The 18298-nt window shown below is 55.3% G+C and overlaps 1 protein-coding gene across 1 annotated transcript in view; it reads left to right on the forward strand.

The window, feature by feature from the left end:
- The window catches only part of EHD3 (EH domain containing 3), a 28438-nt gene that overhangs the window by 5433 nt on the left and 4707 nt on the right, over nucleotides 1-18298 (forward strand). Inside the window, exons 2-4 of the mRNA XM_024731528.1 lie at nucleotides 5318-5494; nucleotides 9495-9592; nucleotides 17918-18298. The exon at nucleotides 17918-18298 is cut by the window's right edge and continues 12 nt beyond it. Of these exons, the coding sequence (XP_024587296.1) occupies nucleotides 5318-5494; nucleotides 9495-9592; nucleotides 17918-18298 (656 nt within the window). The remainder of the gene's footprint in view (nucleotides 1-5317; nucleotides 5495-9494; nucleotides 9593-17917) is intronic.

Raw genomic sequence — 18298 nt, forward strand, 5'->3', positions numbered from 1 at the left:
AGTGACAACTCATAGGGTCACTCAGGCCAGCCTGTCGCAGGGGTGGGCAGACAAGGCAAGGCTAGTGGGAGGCTTGACAGTCTCGCCACTGGTCTCCTTTGTGCTGGGGTCACTTTGATCCCTGGTGGAGGCTGCTGTGCCCCAGGGGCAGTGGTGACTGCTCCGTGGGGCACAGAGCTGACTCAGACCTCAACTCAGCCACTGAGTCCCCCATCTCCTACCTCACTTTGTGTCCGTGGAGTGACTTACGGTATCCCCGGAACCCCGAGAGGCTGACAGGACAAGCATTATTGTCTTGACCCCATTTTAAAGCTGAAGTACACAAGGCTTAGAGAGATCAAAGATACAGATATATATGGGAATTCCCTGGTGGTCCAGCGGTTAGGACTCCTCGCTTCCACTGCAGCGGGCATGGGTTCGATCGCTGATCAGGGAACTAAGATCCCACACGCCACATGGTGCGGCCAAAAACAAAAACAGAAACAAAACAAACCAAGAAAAAAAACAAGAAAAAAAACAAACAAACAAAAAAAAACAAACCAAGATACAGATATATAACACGAGTACCTGTAACACAGGCAGAAAGTGATACATGCCTTCTGCATCTACCTGAAGATATGCAAATTAAGAGCTACGTGGATTTTCACAGAGGCGGTGAGGGCCCTGGATCTGGAGTCCAGGTAGAAATGCGCTGAGTTCTTACAGGCAGTGATGAGACGTTTGTTTTCTCTAATTATTGTCTCTGCCAATGTGGGCGCATGTCTGGTGTAGCCTTTGCTTTTCCCAAACTCATGTATGTCATCTCAAAACCTTCACTCTAACCCTCTGAGCTAGTTAGAAACCCAGGATCAGCCCCGCTCTATAAACTGGGGAAACTGAGGCAGTGGGCTCTTGAGGGACTTGTCCAAGGTCATATCTGTGATGAAGCAGACGCCCACCAAGGCGCATTCCCTAACTGAGACAAGGCAGAGGGTCCGGCCAGCCCAAGGCCTCTGGTGGCACTTCCTGTGGCACCAGGCCCTCTGTTCCTCGCCCTGGATGCTGCCCTAGCAGAGGGGAGGTTTGGCCCCGCTACTGCAGAGATGGGTACCCTGGAGACTGGGTTAAGATCCTTGGCTCCATGCCTTACCCTGGGTGCTTAGGTCACCAGTAATGCAGGCCACATGCTTAGATTGCCAGCCAAGCAGGACGCCAAAAGACGACGGAAATGTTAGGAAAGAGTTTGCTTAAGAAAAATACGAACAAAAGTAGGCCTCATGGGTAAAATCTGAATTGTGTAGGACTTCCCTATACCCATTTTATGGTTTAGTATTTATTTTGCATTGGAGAGCAAGGAAGGGGGACCCAAAACTTTTCAGCTCTTTGGGCCTCTAAATATTTGCATTTGGCCCTGAACTCGGGCAGCCTCCAGCTCAACTTGCTCACCTGCAAAACTGGAATAATTCAGCCACCCCACAGTGCTTCAAGGACCGATTAAGTGGAACAATTCAGGGAAAGGTCGCAGAACAGCACCTGCCTTACAGCAGGGGCTCAGCCTATCAGCCCCTCCTTATTCTCTTGCTTCCCCATCTCAGCTGCTCTCACCCAGGCTTGAATTAACTTTTCTTTTTTTACACTGCCTTGGGAATGTTTTTGCCTGGCAACAGAGGCCATCTGTATCAATCCCCATAGAGAAGCAGCCATGATATTCCTCAATAGGTTTTCCTTTCTGGACACAGTGGTGGCTTTGTTAAGGGGGCACTTGGGGCTGCAGGCCATACCCAAATGTCCCTGAGAATTTACCCAGCCCTGGGTTCTCTGCTTGGCCTGACTGCATCCCTGTACTTGCTTTTGGCTTCACTGAACTCTGTATTTCTCCAGACTCATGTGTGGTCGGCAAACCTGGGGTCATGTGGGTTTAGCCGAGGAGGCAGGACAGCAGTTCCAGCCACCAGGCCCTGGCTGGGCCGCCTGAGGCTACAGCTGCAGAACATCCCAGGAAGTGGCCCCCGCTATGCTGGGGCGCATCACCCTTTGCCTGCCAGCACAGTGCATCTCAGGGATGAAATCTGAGACGCCTGGGTCAGGAAGGTACTTCCCCACTGCTGCTTGGCCCTGTTCAGGCTGGGCATTCTCAAGGGTGCCTCAGACTGTTTGCTTCCACCCCTGTCTATTTCAGCTGTCCCTGAAGCCTTTGATGATATCCACCACCCTCCTTCTGCCTCAGAATTCGCCCATGCCACACCCCCTGCTTGGGGCTTCTCACCCAAGCGCCCACTGGGACAGGTGCTCCCTGCACATGGGCAAGCATGGATGGGGTTTCCAGATCACGGTGTTGATTCTCATGAAACTGCTTCAAGTCCCAAGAATATCCTTTTAGATCCAGCGGGCCTGGCGCCTGCTTGGGTCACCTGATAGCAACAGCTTTGCTGCCACGTCCCACCCGCTGAGGCCGAAGTGTGAACCCCAAGGGCAGATGTTTACGGAGATGAGTAGTTCCCGGGTTTGTGGGCCCTGAAGCCTAACCTTTCCCGCAAGGCCTGGCCCCGGCCGGCCTCCTGCCAAACCAGATTCTTCTGTGGCCTTCTTGTCCCACTCCTCCTTCTAGTCCCAAGGGGGTGCTCAGCCCATTTGCATTTCCTGGTCAAGGAGGTACCTCAGGCAGGAAGGGAGACCGCGAGTGTGGTGGCTAGGAGCGTGAGTGTTCGATTCAAATCCCAGCTCTGCTGTTTCCTGACTGCATTACCTGCAGCAAATAGTTTAACCTTTATCTTCTCTTCTGTAAAATGGGGTGATGATCTAGGTTCTAGGTACTGGTTTATGTGCTTAAGGTCTGTAACTTATTTAACCCTCAGAACACCCGATGAGGTGGGTTTACCCATGAGGCCCATTTGACCATAAGGGTCACGGTGCTCACATCAGCAGAAACGTGACATGAAACAAGACAATTCATGGAAAGTCTAGAACAGTACCTGGCACATCAAGGGTGCTTAATAAATCACAGCAATGGTCTCCCATGTTACAGAGGAAAGTGCTGAGGTTTGCAGAGGTCAAGAACCTTCTGAAGGTTAGAGAAACCAGGTCGGCTGGCCCCAGGCCCTGAGGTTCCCTGTCTCTCGCCCGAAACCCTGAAGAAGGAGCGTCTGAGAAAGCATGAAGCGTCGTCCAAGTGCAGCTGTGGTGATTTATCTTCATCCCAATCCAGCTTTCAGAATGGTCCTCTGATGGGAGGAATCCTGTCTTCACACCCAGAATGTGGGGCTGGGATCCTGGAGGGAGATGGGGGGCTTCCCAAGGCAACCTAAACCCCCCGGTGCAGGCGGGGTGGCCCTGGGCAGCGGCCCCTCTGCAGCAGCTCCCCTGCCAGCTCCTCGGGGAGGGAGCCCGTGGCAACCCGACTTGAACTGCCCTGGAAGCACAGAGTAAACTAACAGCTCAGGACATAGAGGGATGTCGATGAGCCAGAAGAAACCCCAGCCAGTGCCCCCGGCTGCCACTCGCTGGGCAGAGCAGACCCACCTTGGGGTGGCACAGGGTGGGCAGAGAGCATTTCCTCGGGGTAGAAGACAGTTGAAGAGCAAAGGATTTGGTGTTAGATTGATAAGGGTTTGGATTCCAGCTCCGTCACGTTCAAGAGTTAATAGTGAGCAAATAGGACGGCTGCACTGAGGGAACCCTTCAAAGCCTGGGTTTCCTCAGTACAGCCGTCCCTTGGTAGTTTCCGCGGGACCTTGGTTCGAGGACCCCACCTCCCACGCAGATGCTCAAGCCCCTATGTAAAATGGCACAGTTCGGCCGGCCCTCCGGATCCACGGGTTCCACATTCTTGGATTCAACCACGGGTCCTCCGCGGTTGGTTGTATCCTCAGATGTGGAACCCGCGGATACGCAGAGCCCTACTGTACCGACCTATAGGGGTGCGGTGAAGCCAGAAAGAGATACGTTCTCAGAGTGATGAGTGTGATGTATGGCATGGACACGCTATTGGGTGTCAGTGGCGTTATCAGCATAATGACAGGGTCTAGAGCAGGGTGTCAACCCCAGCTGCACATCAGAATCAACTGGGGAGTTCCTGAAAAGGACCGGTCGCCAGGACCCTGCCCTGAGCCGGCGGGTCACAACCTCTGGGCTGGGCCCCGGCCCCGGCAGCTGGAGCTCCACGGGCAGCCAGCTGAGGACCGCTGGTCCTGGAGGTCTCAGGCTCTCTCCCCAGCCAGCAGCCTCTGACTTGCCATCTCTTCTCCTGAGGGCTCCTTGACTTTTCCCTCTGAGCGTGAACATTGGCCCGCAAGGTTTGGGGGGAGGGTCCTGGCACACGGTGAGGGCTCACCCAAGGGTCTGTGTTTGTTGGGCAACATACCCCTTAGCTCTTGTCCATCATGGCCCCTGGGACTCTTCTCTGGCCAGTCCCAACCCAGGGCAGTTCTGGACTCCTTCACCCGCAGTCCAGCCTTAAGCTGTGTGGGCTCAAAGCTGTTCTGAGCTCCTTCCAAAGGGCCTGGTTGTCTTTCTAGCCTGTTCTCTTCATTCTGTGGCTCACCATATGTTCTAAAGGGAGCTGTGGAGAAGGGCAGTGGCCTTGGGCTCTCACTGCCCAGGCCTGGAGCAAAGAGAGGCACCTGTCCCCTGGGGCCACAGCCTGGTACCTGTGCTAGAGGGTGGGACCAAAAGTCTAGGGTGGGATGGACATGCACTTGTCATAGTGTTCCTATCACACAGTTTGTATTATGTACGAGTTATTTCTACATTAAATGACTGACTAAGCAGATAAATAGATAAGGACCTATGGATGGCCAGCAGAGCCTATGGATGGCCAGCAGAGCCTATGGGTGGCCAGCAGAACCTATGGGTGGCCAGCAGAGCCTATGGGTGGCCAGCAGAGCCTATGGGTGGCCAGAAGAGCCTGTGCATGGCCAGCAGAGCCTATGGGTGATCTAATTCTAACCAAGCCTGTGTGCAGGGACTTTGACAGACTCCCTACAGCTGTGAAGTCTACAATATTCTGTGTGGGAATCAGTTTCAAGCCAGCCACGCTTTATTTCTGAGCCCAAACCTTGCTCTTCCCCGTGCCCCCTGCCCCACACCCCCGGCACTGCTTCATGGAGGGAAAAAGATAAGGACCGAGAAGGACAGATTTGTTATTTTAAGTTCAACTGAAATCCCACCTCCTCCCAAAGGTCTTTGGGTTCCCCGTCGGTGAAAATCTCTCCCTGCTGTGAAATCTCCTTGCTCTGGATCTGCCCCTCTGCCATGACTCACACCGTCTGCCTTGTGGTAGGCATGCGGTGCTGATCTGTGAATAGAATCCCTGCATCATGACTGCGTTCCCTTCTGCCAGGTACCTGCTGGAACAGGATTTCCCAGGCATGAGGATTGGGCCCGAGCCGACCACGGACTCCTTCATTGCGGTGATGCAGGGAGAGATGGAGGGCATTATCCCCGGGAATGCCCTGGTGGTGGATCCTAAGAAACCTTTCAGGAAACTGAATGCCTTTGGCAATGCCTTCTTGAACAGGTGAGTGAAGAGGGAACACACACAGGCCTTGGGAGCTCTCTTTTCTTGGAATATGAGAGGTGAAAGGGCGGGGCAGGGTCTTGGGAAACTCTGTACCTTTTCCAGACCTGGAATCTCTCTCGATCGTCCCCTTCTTGCTGGGAACGAAACCACCATTGATTAGGGATGCAGGAGCTGCAAACACTGAGCTGATTTCTCCCGATCAAGTTGGGGGAAGGGTTCAACTAGTTAAATCACATTTCTCTAATGTGTACCTCCCTCCAGTAAAAGCAGAGAGGGCTACTCTGTGTAGTTCCCAGCTTTTGCCTAAACTACGGAAGGGCTTTGCATCCAACTGACAGGAGGCAAAGGAAGGTTCCTCTCTGTTCCTAGATATTGTTTTTACTTGGTGGCAGGAACCCTGGACGTAAGGTAGAAGCCCTGGCTTTGAGCACTGACCCTCCTACTAAACTAACTCTGTGACCTTGGACAAGTCACCTCCCCTGGGACAAGTCAGCCTGCAGACACCAGGGCCATTGGGTCAATTTGAGTGGAGGAAGCTCTAGAGACTGCTTGGCAAGCTGACCCAGGCCTTCCCACTATTCTGTTTAACTAGAATGCAGGCTGATCCCCTGATACGCTTGTTATGTAGATCCACACCACAATTTTGCATCTGTATCGCATTTAAAAATGTTTAAACTACTTTCTCTAACTGAAGGCATTTAGAGTAAAGGTAAAGACTATGGGCTTTGGCTTCAGACCGACTTGGGTTCAAATCCTACCAAATAGCACCGCGATCTTAGGTTACCTGACTGGTCTGTGTCTCACTTTTCTCATCTGTAAAATAGGATCATAGTAATGTCCTCCTCCAAGGCAAGAGGACTTTGCGGAAAAGTTGGCATTTGAACCAGATGTTCAATCATGAGTGAAATCACGCTAAAAGGGTTAAAAAAAAAAAAAAAAAAAGGACATTCCAGGCAGAGAAAACTGAAAAAATATATATACACACAAACACATACACACAGTGGACTGAAAGAATGTGGCTTAATGCAAGAACACTACGACATACATAGAGGGCACTGCATACGTAGATGGCACCGTAAGTTTCGCGCTTCTCTACAGGAGCGCGCCACAGCTGGGTGACAGATGTGTAGATTAACTGTTGGCCGGGGATCTGCCAGGCACATCCATTGGAGGGATAACAGGATTGGGGCGGGGGTGGGGTGGGAGAGGGCCCTCCATGTGCCACCAGCCTCACTGCAACTACACACACACAGGGCGGCTACACCCCGGACGCCTGCTGCCCCGTGATCCCATTTCGCGGCCCTTGACATCTCCCCTCCCCTTCTCTGTGGGTGTTCCAAGCCTTCTCCAGACACCTCAGGCCCCCTCTCGGCAGATGACCTTGCTTCCTATTCTAGAGAAGATGGAAGCCCGTATCCATGGATTCCCTGTAGTTGGTTTGTTTTAAACTGTCCGTAAAGGGAGTTCGTTTGCATCAGTCCCACCCCGCGTACCCCGCCCCTGCCGTCCACGCAGCCTCCAGAGAGCCCAATCCTCTCTTTTCCCCTCAGGTCTGCGCCCCTGCGCCCCCGACTCGTGCATCCGGCCATCTGCCCAGGGACGGCTCTGTCAGTTACTCTTTCTGACAGCTCCCCACCTCCCATGGCTCCTTCTCCGCCTGGAACTATCTATCTCCTCTTGCAAGCCCTGCAGCAGGCCCTACTAGCCCTTACCCCCTCGCTTTCCTATCGCAGCCAAGTTTCAGGGCTTCACCTCCTCACTTCTTCCTGTCCCCCAACCTGTGGAACATGGCTTCACCCCATCACAGCTGCCCGTGTGAAGGTCATCTGCGACCTCTCAGTGACAAGCGGTGAGCACTTTCCGTCCTCACCTTACCCCATCTCTCTTGGGTATTGGTTTCTCTCAACCACCAGCCCCCCTCAGCTCCTTGGCCCTCCTCCTGCCTCCCTAGCAGACCTTGGTCCCCTTGGTCTCTGGCTCCTATGACCTGGTGTCATCCTCAGCCCCCTGCCCTTCTCACTCCATGCACCCAGCCTGGGTGATACCTCAACCGCAGCCCTGGCCCCAAACACCAGCCCCATGTACACGACCTTCTGGTCACCAAGTGACAGCAGCCCCGCTCAAGGTGGCTTCAGCAGAACGTGGAATGTATTGAGGAATACTGGGGTGTGCCTTAGAACCTAAGGACCAGAATGTGGCTGGGCCCCAGGCACAATGAAAACCATGGGCTTTGGTAGGACAAGGGCTGCGCCATGGACTCTTCTGCCCTCGCGATCTAGCGCAGTGCCGGAAACACAGCACATGCTTCATAAATGTTTGTTGAACTGAACTGGACATGCTGACAACCATCATATCAGACTGTGTCACTCTTGTGCTTAAACTGTTCCAATGGATTTTTCCCGCCCTCAGTATAAAGTCCACGTCTCTTAATGTGGCCTTCAAGGCCCTTGTGATCCAGGCCCTGCCTCCCTGTCTTGGCCACATCTCTAGGGGCTCCAGCCCAGTGATGAGCGCTCTCCTGGAATGGTGCCTGCACGCACAAACACACACACACACACTCCCTCACCCCCTCTTTTTCTCTCCCTGCCCCTCATTTCTGGGCTGCATTTACACCTGCTTCTATTAGTTTCCTAGGGCTGCCAGAATAAATTACCGTGAACTGAGTGGCTTTAAAATAACTACTGACTCGGGCTTCCCTGGTGGCGCAGTGGCTGAGAGTCCGCCTGCCGATGCAGGGGACACGTGTTCGTGCCCCGGTCCGGGAAGATCCCACGTGCCGCGGAGCAGCTGGGCCCATGAGCCATGGCCGCTGAGCCTGCGCGTCCGGAGCCTGTGCTCCACAACGGGAGAGGCCACAACAGTGAGAGGCCCGCGTACCGCAAAAAAAAACCCCAAAACTACTGACTCATAGTTTGGATGCCAGAAGTTCAAAATCAAGGTGTTGGCAGGGCCATGCTCCCTCCAAAGCCTGTAGAGGAGGATCTTTCCGTGCTTCCTCCAGCTTCCGGTCACTCCAGCCATTTTGCTTGTGGCAGCGTAATTCCAATCTCCCCTCTGTGCGTGTCTGTATCTTCACATAGCTACACACACACGCGCATGTACACTGGCTTCCTGCCCACACCCCTGTCCACCTGGCAAATGCTGGCCATCTTTTGAGGTCTCTGTTCAGGTTCTGCGTCCTCTGAGAAGCTTCCCGGACCCTCTTTCCCGTGCATCCCTAGCCTCATCCGCTAACCTGCATCTCTGCAGCCACCTCACTGGGTAGCAGAGGCTCCCTTCCCTGTCTGTTCTTGGAGACTATGGGACCGTGAACTGTACCTGTGATGGTCAGACACCTTGCTGGCTTCCACCAAAAATGGCATTTAAGAGAGAAGGCTTGAAGTCAGAAGGATCTAGCTTAGGTTTACCAATTCGTATTTGGAGACTTTGGGATGTGATACTGGGAATATTTCCTTGAATAAGCCTTGACTGTTATCGTACTAGCAATGTTTGGTATTTGCACAGCCTTTTAGAAGCCCAGATAAACGTTCCTGGGTGGTGTGCCCCACTCCTCGAGGCCAGCTGCAGTGCCGCCTCCTCCAGGAAGGCTTCCTTCCACCTTGGATCTCCCGAGCCCTTCTCTTGGCCTCCCTTGGCGGCGCTGCTCCCATCGCACCCATATCGTGGTTGTCCTTATGCACGCCTCTGCTCTTCCACCAGACTGTGCTCCTGGGGGCAGGGATCGAGGGCTGCACATCCTGGTGTCCCCGACAGCAGGGGCTCACAAACGTAGGCCCACAGCTGCCTTAGGACCACCCCGGGAGCTTCCTCGAAGTACAGATCCTGGGACCACTACTGGGGCTGAGTCTAGCTTGGGACTGGGAGTCTGCACTGGAAGGCGGTCGGGCTTCAGAACCTCTGCCCAGGGCAGGAGAGGTTGGCGTGGGGCTGAAACGAGGGCGCCTGAGAGGCAAGGACAGGACGGCGGCTCACCACGGCTCTCCTCCCACCCCTGCAGGTTCGTGTGCGCTCAGCTGCCCAACCCCGTGCTGGAGAGCATCAGCGTCATCGACACGCCGGGCATCCTCTCCGGGGAGAAGCAGAGGATCAGCCGAGGTAAGTGAGGCAGCTGGTAGGGTTGGCTCTGGCTCTGTGCTGTGTCCTTTCTGGTACGTTCTCTGGCTTCCATACCAGGAGAGAGGCTCCCGGGGCCTTGCTGTCTCTTGATGAGCCGCTGCTGCCTCGTGTGCTGTGTGGGGTCATCCTAGGCAAGGGTCAGCAGATGGGTTTGGGTCCACTGCAGCTCAGGAGACAGCTAGCCTGGGTCTTCTCATCTGTGAAGTGGAGACATCAGTGTCTGCATTATGCACCTCAGTGGGTTTCTTCATGGGCCAGACCCTGGCTTGCTTCTGAAGTTCCTGCTGTCCCTGCCCCAGGAGCTTGCAGCTCTGCAGGGGAGACAGGTGCCTGCAGAGGACTCCCGCCAACAGCGTGAGGATGACAGTGTGCTCTGGGGCGTGAGAGTCGGGAGCTGGGTATGTGAAAGCCCTTGAAAACTGCTCATTCCAGACAGATGTGGGGAATTGTTCACTGAGGGAGGTTGCCGGCATGCGGGTCGGGAGATGGAACTCAGGAGCCAGACCACCAGCGTCCTGCCTCTGACACCTCCTGGCAGGGTGACCTGGCGGGTTTCTTTCCTTCAGCTGGCTCATCTGTAGAATAGGGGACATAACTCTATCTACCTTTTAGCGTTGTTTGAGGATTAAAAGAAATAATACAGGTAAAAAGCCTCCTACCTGGCACATAGCAAGTCCCCAGTAAACGTGAGGTGCTGTAGATCATCACCAATCATCATCACTGGTTTTTTCCTAGCTCTAAAATACTAGATGGATACTGTAAAAATCTTGAAACTACAGCTCCCAGCTCCCCTCCCCCAGCCTCTCCTGCCACACCATGCTGTGTGCCCCAGGTAGCCCCCAGCCCTTTCTGTGCCGCATGCCGTATTGCTGGGAAGAAAAGCTGACGAAGCCACAGCCACCCCAGTCCTGGAGCTGGGAGCTGGGCAGGAGCCAGATCGGCACTCAGAGGGCAGCTTCCGGGAGGGGAAGGCTTTGGACTGGCAAGAGCGCTCAGCAGCAGCCAGGACCCTGCCCTGAACTGACCTCAGGTGCCTGTCTACTTCCTCCTGCACGTGCCTGGGGTGAGGTGCATGGGATGGTGCAAGGGCGAGGGGGGCATAGAACCCACGGCCCTGTGGGGAGGAGCATCTCCTTCTGGCCCACCTGCCCTTTGTAAGCACCCTGGCACCCTGTTCAGGGCCCCGTGGTCGGGGGGGAGGGTGCAGCGTGGGTGGCTCTCTGTCTTGTTTCTATTTGTTTCCCTAGATACTCCCTCTCTCCTGACCAGTCTCTACCCGCATGCCGTAAGTCTTCCTCCAAGTTCATCCTGAGTTTAGGCCTAAAGGGGATTTACTGTCTCACACAGACAGCCTGTATCTCCTCGAGGAAGGCTTGGAGAGCAGCCAAAATTCTCCACCTGAACTACCCAGGGGGTGGGTGGCTACACAAGGCTAATGCAGCCTGACAGGTGGGTCCAGAGAGGATTCCAGCCTTCGTGGATTCCAAGGGCACTGGACTGGGAGTTTAGAGCATTGGGTTTTAGAACCTGTGGGTCTCCAGGTCACATTTTTCCTGAGCCTTAATGTCCCCGTGCATAACAAGGGGTAATGATACCCATCGCATGACCTCGTGAGATCCACAGATGGTAATGGAAACACAGACATCAGCTCTGGGTCTGGATCACAGTGAGCTCCCTTCTTTCCTCTTTATCTGCCATCTAGGGTCACCCTGTTAAACAACCCCAGGGTAATCTACATGAATGGCCTTCCTTGCAGTTGTGCAGTGCACAGCCTATGCAGCTGTATGTGGCAGCCCTGCTCCTAGGGAGTCCTGCCTTCCTCAGCTTCTGTTCCATTCCATTCTTTTCCTATCCCTCTGCCTTTTCTCCTGACTTTATCTTTTGACCTCAGTGGCTGCTCTACTGCAAACTGGGGGCTTGTTCTTCTTGCCCACCCTTCCTATTGCCTCCCACCCCATACCGACCACCACCAGGTCTCACCCCACCTCTGGGAGAAGTGATAGCCCTGTGTGTATCTAGGCAGACCAGTTTGTTCTCTGCCCTCCTGATTCTAGACTATAAATGCAGTTGCTGGCAAAAGTAGCCTGTGATAAAAACAAGAGCTGAGAGCTGGGCCGCCGGTCCCGCATCATCTGCCTGGGGCAGTGCTGACCCCAGCACTCCACAGAGACCAGGAAAGTTGGGTGGGGGGCAGGGATCAGACACCCTCAGATATCAGGGGAACCCCAAAGGAGAAAAGTTTCCAGTATGAAGACCCCTCCTCATCTTTCACGATCAGCCGTAGAACCCAGTAGTTCAGTTTATGCCTGTGCACCCCCCATCTACACACATCACACCTCCCTCCACACCCCGCTCCCCACACAGGCACACAAGTGTGCCCACAGAACCAAACGCGCTGCGCGTGGCTTCTCGCCTGGGGCGCTCAGAACGCTGGGTTTGGCCGCAGCACAGATGTGGTGCTTCTTGCTTTCCTCCAGCCCAGGGCCGGGCAGGGCCCCGTGGACAGCCCTGCAGGAGGGCACCCGACTGAGGGGTGTATTAAGCCTGAAATCCAGCCCACGTTCCACTCACTGAGCCTGATGCCAGGGCATCGTTATCAAATCCACACAGAGCCACCTCTGGGCCGAGGCCTGCTGTGCCACATTCTGGAAAGCCAGCTGCTCCCAGGGGGCTCCCCGGGCCTCAGGCTTCACGGGAAGGAGCAGTCAGGCCCCAGGCCACAGCTGGACAAAGTGTGGCCCCTCTGCCCGGACCTGGGGGTCTGTGTGTGTCTTGGGGGCAGAGCAGAAGCAAGGGACGTCCAGGAACCTGAGCCCGGGAAGTCCCAGGCCCACACTTGTCTCTGGATGTAGATGCATTGGAGTGGGTGGGAGAGGGGCAGGGAGGCAGTTCCTGGAAGTGACAGGATGCAGCCCAGGACTCATTACTGGGAAGAAACAAGGATGCGGCAGAGGTGGGAGGGCTCCGGAAGCCTGAGTGTCCTCACACTTGGCAACCACATTTCCTGTCTGTTTCTCAGCTAGAAATCCCCACAGGCCCCACCCTAGAAAAACAACCCCATGGCGCGTTGCACACATCACTCCCAGCGGACCCCCTCCTGTGTAGGTGCACTCAGGAGGGCCAGAACAGGAAAACACTTGCCCAGGCCACAAAACTGGGATGGGGATTCTGGTCTCCTGCTTCCCCGTCCGGTGGCTTTTCAGCACGTTATCATGGCCTGCCTGCCCAGGAAGAACTCAAAGAAGAGGAATGAGGGCAAACTCTCATGTACAACTTTCCCCTGGGGGACCCCGGAGGGTCTGGGCTGGTCCTCACAGCCTCCCACCCCTGGCATCCTCACTTAGGGGCCTCTGGGGCCCCAGACCGCATGCTGTACATACACGGCTCTGGGGGCCTCACACGCGGGGACAGAGCAGCAGAGTCCCGACTCCCTTTAAAAGGGTGCGCTGACAACTTGTGGCCATCTGGGAGACCTGGGATGAGTCTGTTGGGCTACTTTTCAAGGTTACTTCTGGGAGGCAAGTAGTGTGGCCTTTGTCATCTGAACTTTTCCCACATTTTGCAAACTGATGCCTTCTAATTTCTCTTTTGCTAAAATGTCTTTATATCTTGAAAGCTTTTGGGGGCAGGATGGGATCTTTTAAGTACCCACCACAAGTAAGTGCCTGGTTGGAGGGCTCAGCCCCCTGAGCTACAGCCTTGCAGGGCTCTGACCCGAGAAGGGAATGCAGATGGAAGTAAGGATCTGGGTCCTAGGCCCGAGTTTGCCACCACCTGGCTGTGTGAGCTTGGGTGAGCCCCTTAACCTCTCTGTTCCCTCTCCCTTCCCTGTGTGTGCATGTTTACCTCCCGGCACATGGAGCATTGTGAGGATCAAATGAGATCGTGTGGCTGAAAATACAAAGAAATGTGCTGCCTTGTCAGCACCCTTGCATTGCCTTTCTTTGTTTATTTTTTGGCTGTGTTGGATCTTTGTTGCTGCCTGCGGGCTTTCTCTAGTTGCAGCGAGCGGGGGCTACTCTTTGTTGCAGTGCGCTGGGTTCTCTTGTTGCAGAGCACGGGCTCTAGGTGCACGGGCTGCAGTAGTTGTGGCATGCGGGCTCAGTAGTTGTGGCTCGCGGGCTCAGAGCACAGGCTGCGTAGTTGTGGCGCACGGGCTTAGTTGCTCCGCGACATGTGGGATCTTCCCAGACCAGGGCTTGAACCCATGTCCCCTGCTTTGGCAGGTGGATTCTTAACCACTGTGCCACCAGGGAAGCCCCTGCACTGCCTTTCAGGCTGTGAAGGAAGCTGGTTGATGACTAAGGAGTTGCCGCACTTATTGTGTTTGTCGCATTGATATCCTCTTGCCTGGCATTACTTAGAAGTGCTTTCCTTCCATTCCACTGGCGCCTGGGGTCAGTGGGGAGAGCCCTAGCTCCCTGCAGGCTGCCCAGTCTCTGCTCCAGGTGCCTGCACACCAGATCTTCCAGAGGCGGCAGACTTGCTACCCGCAATTCCAGGACAGCCAGCTTCGCCATCTGTCTCCTGGAGCCTGAATCTCCCACCACCCACTAGTCCATATCTTATGAGCCCTTGGGCTGCTGCAGGTGCTCAAGAGCTCCTATTCTGGGGCTCAGAGCCGTTCCCAGGACCAGCGAGGGAAAGGGGGCCTATCACCCTAGACGTCAGGGCAGAGACTCCAGACTGAGTCTGGGCCCTCCCTCCGCTATCTTGTTGCCATGGTTCTACCGTTGACCCCTCATCAGTCAGTCATTTTTATTCCCATTTTCAACTGAAAAAACTGAGGTTCAGACTTGCCTAAGGCCACACAGAGAATAAATGGGAGAGCCAACCCGTTCCCTTTTCCTTAATAGGTCCCGTCTGTGCCTTTCAGATGCTCCCATTCTTGGATACCCATAAGCCCAGTCTACAGAAATAATTAAATACCCAGCCTGGAGCCTGTTGGCTCTGAATAGCCGGGATAGGGGAGGCTGAGCTTCAGAAGAAGCCCACAGAGTCATTGCTTGATTCTCATTTCCTCACAGCCACACCTGGGGAGAAAGCTTCCAGCATTACCCAGTTGGTAATTGGATAGCCAGCCTTGCCAGAGCATACAAAATTTGCAAAAGTGGGAGGGTGAATAGGAGGCCTCTGTGCTTCTGAAATCCTAGAAAGGTTCGCAGAAGCCATCTGCCTGTTCTCAGGAAGGAGCAGGCTTCACATAGGCAGCCCAGGGCATTAAAGACAGCAGTCCCCAGCCTTCCTTCCCCTTGTCCTGCAAGAGCTTCCTTGTTTCTAATCTCCATCCATCCTGCTGTACTCCCCACCCTCATACCTTCAGTCTTAGAAGCAGGGAATTGTGAACCGAGAAAGGAAACTCAGAGATCTTCCAGTCCAACTCTGTGGATTAACAGGCAAAGAGACCAAGGACCAGAGAAGGAAGGCTACTTGCCCAAGGACACACAGCAAATTAATAGCTGAGCAGAAACTAGAGGTGGGCTTGCCCGGGCCAGTGCTCCTCGGGTGCCCCCTTCAGAGCACACCCAAGTCATGGAAACTGGTGTCTGGAAGGAGCTCTTTATAAAGGGGCAGAGCCGTAGGAACAGCCAGGGTCACAGGCAAGCAGTCTCACCGGCATCCTCTTCGATTGGATCCTCACAGCCGCCCTCTGGCAGCGTCTGGTGGGTTCCAATTCAGAGACCAGAAAACTGAGGCCCAGAGATGACCTGTTCACTGTCCCTGGGATGCAAAAGGCAGAACAGGGCTCACATTTCAGGTCTGTTCAGCAAATGCTTATAGAGCACCTACTGTGTGTGGGGCACCGTGCTGGGCACAGAGGAAGCTGGGAAGGATGAGCAGCCCCTGCCCGGCCCAGCTCCCTGTGCGGTGGGGGGAGGATAAATTCCTGGGTGAGCAGAGAGGCAAGGGCCTGCCTGAGGGGCACCTGAGCCAGCCGTGAGGACAGGAACGGACATGGGCCGGCCTATTCCGGCAGCACTGACCTGCTGCTGTCACTCTCCCGCCCCACCCCAAGCAGGGGCTGGTCAGCTTGCTGGGATCTGCCCCACCCCCGTCCAAGCTTTTGCAGCTGAGGCTCCTCTTGCATGGCTGCTGCCATCTGGGGTTGGTGAGAGCTCAGGGGCCAGAAGCCTCTTCTCTGCAGCTTCTCTGGCCCCTTCGCTTTCCCCAGCCCGTGGAGGGCTGGCTGGAGTGCTGGGCTTGGGACAGGAAGACCTGTGTTCTGGTCCTGGCCCTCCCTCTGCTTGGTCCTGGGCGCATCTCACCCACTTGCTTTGAGCCCTGTCATTAAGTGCCCAGGGCTAGCTGCTGTGGCTGCACAGCCGGCTGTGAGCTGCTGCCACCAGCTGCCTGTGAGCAGTGAGCCGGTGTGCTGAGCAGTGAGGGCTGAAATCTGCTGTACGGGAGGGAGGGAGGGCGCATCGCAGCTGCCCTCCCCGTGGTCTGCACCACCACGGCCAAACCTTGTCAGGCTAGATTTGGAAACAGGCCTCAGCAGAAGGCCAGAGGCCTCTGAGACCCCTGCCCTCCCCAGCTACAACTGAGGGCACGCCTGCAGGTTCCAGGCGCCAAAGCAGCCAGGCCGTGACCTGTTTTCCCGGTTGGGGTGGATGGGGCCCGGGAGTGAGTTTGCCCTGATTTTCTGAGCCCTCTGCCCGCCCTCCTGCCCACGGCTCTGACGGACTGCCTTCAGAAGGTGAGAGCTGCCCTCCACCTGGCTGTGCTGAGGGAGACTAAAAATAGCCTGGAGCCAGCCCTGGGAAGGGAGGAGACGGGAGGGGAGCGGGAGGCGGGGCGGGTGGGGCACAGGTGCAGGACCGCTGCCAGCACGGCCTGTGCAGGGTGCCCAGAGCCCCGTGGCGGGGTCCAACCCTGACCCCCCAACATGCCGGCAATTTGGCTCTCCCCTCATCGCTGAACCCCAGGTTTCTCCTCTGGAAAGCGGGACTGTGCCTGCCTCAGAGGGTGGTGCGAAGGGGAAATGAGGTCATGATGTGAACTGAACCAGAAGCTCTGAGGTAGGCCCAGCCATCTGGGTTTTAACAGGCCTCTGGGGGATTCCGCTGCGCGCTCAAGTTGAGGACCGCCGTTCCAGGCGAGCAGAGCTGCTTGCATCTGACTCAGTGGCAAAGCAGCTGCCTAATGACCTGCCCCGGTCTCTGATCTTCCTCCGTGAGGCAGGGCAGGAGCTGCTGGCTTTTTCCCGTTGGCTGGGTCTCCCACTCAGTGGGGGCAATGAGCTTTGGGGCCCCAGGGTCTGTGCCCCTGAAAGCCTGTGATGTTGGGACCCGGGGTCGTCGATCCCACCAGAGCCTAAGGAAGGGCTCCTACCTCCCTGCCAGAGGTGTGGCACTGGGGAGCAGCAGAAGGCCTAACACGTCCACCCTCATCCCAGTGCTGCTGTGTCTGGGCTGTGCGCCCTCGAGCAAGTCACTTTCCCTCTCTGAGCCTCACTTCCCCATGTATTGTCCTCTGTTTCATGGAAGAGGAGACTGAGGCACAGAGAGGTGAAGCTGCTTCCAGCTGTTAAGGGTCAGTGAATATGAGGCTGGATGTGCAGACTGTTGGCATGACCTCCCCCTCCAGGCCCTCCCAGATCCACTGCTACTTGGGGTTGAGCAGAGCAGGTGCTGTGGGGGTCCTGGAACCAGCCTGACCTGAAGCAGCTCAGTGCCAGATAACCAACGTGTGGCAGCCAGAGGTCTGTCCCATGCTAGGGAAGAAACCCCTTGTGGTTTTAAGAGTTGGGAAGAGCTGCAGCTGATGAATAAGGAATGAAGCGAGCTTATGAGCAGGCATGAGAAGAAGTTGTGTGTCAAGAGCCTCAGATTTCTTCCAGACCAGTGATGGGCGTGGTCTGAACCATGGGACCTTGTTAAGAATTTCTGGGTCTTTATTCAAAATGTATGTCCAGAGTTTCTTTTCCAGCAGGGCCCCTGGCTCCTAAATACAGTAAGCAAGGATCGGGGAGCTGGATGGTGGCTGTGTTTTACGGGGATAAGGATGTTAATTATAATAACTAGCATCTACGGAGCAGCTGCTAGGTGCTGGGCTCTGAGCATCTTTAGTCCTTAAAATTCTATGAACGAGATACTATTAGTATGCCCATTTATAGATGGACAAACACTGACTCAGAGACATTTGGTAACTGGCTGAAGGCCAAATTGTGAAAATGTGGAGGAGCCGGATTTGAATCCAGATCTGCCTCCCGAGTCCATGTTATTTCTACTGCACCGGCTGCCTCCCCCCAAAACCCTACCCTCCGCCCCAAAGGCCCCGCCCCCTGACTCTGCTGTGTCGCAGGGTACGACTTTGCGGCAGTCCTCGAGTGGTTCGCCGAGCGGGTCGATCGCATCATCCTGCTCTTCGACGCCCACAAGCTGGACATCTCTGATGAGTTCTCAGAAGTCATCAAGGCCCTCAAGAACCACGAGGACAAGATGCGGGTGGTGCTGAACAAGGCGGACCAGATTGAGACGCAGCAGCTGATGCGGGTGTACGGGGCCCTCATGTGGTCCCTGGGGAAGATCGTGAACACCCCGGAGGTGATCCGGGTCTACATCGGCTCCTTCTGGTCCCGCCCCCTTCTCATCCCAGACAACCGGAAGCTCTTTGAGGCCGAGGAGCAGGACCTATTCAGAGACATCCAGAGTCTGCCGCGAAACGCTGCCCTGCGCAAGCTGA

The sequence above is a fragment of the Neophocaena asiaeorientalis genome, unplaced genomic scaffold (assembly GCF_003031525.2).
Source record: "Neophocaena asiaeorientalis asiaeorientalis breed wild unplaced genomic scaffold, Neophocaena_asiaeorientalis_V1.1 scaffold689, whole genome shotgun sequence".
NCBI classification, from domain to species: Eukaryota; Metazoa; Chordata; class Mammalia; order Artiodactyla; family Phocoenidae; genus Neophocaena; species Neophocaena asiaeorientalis.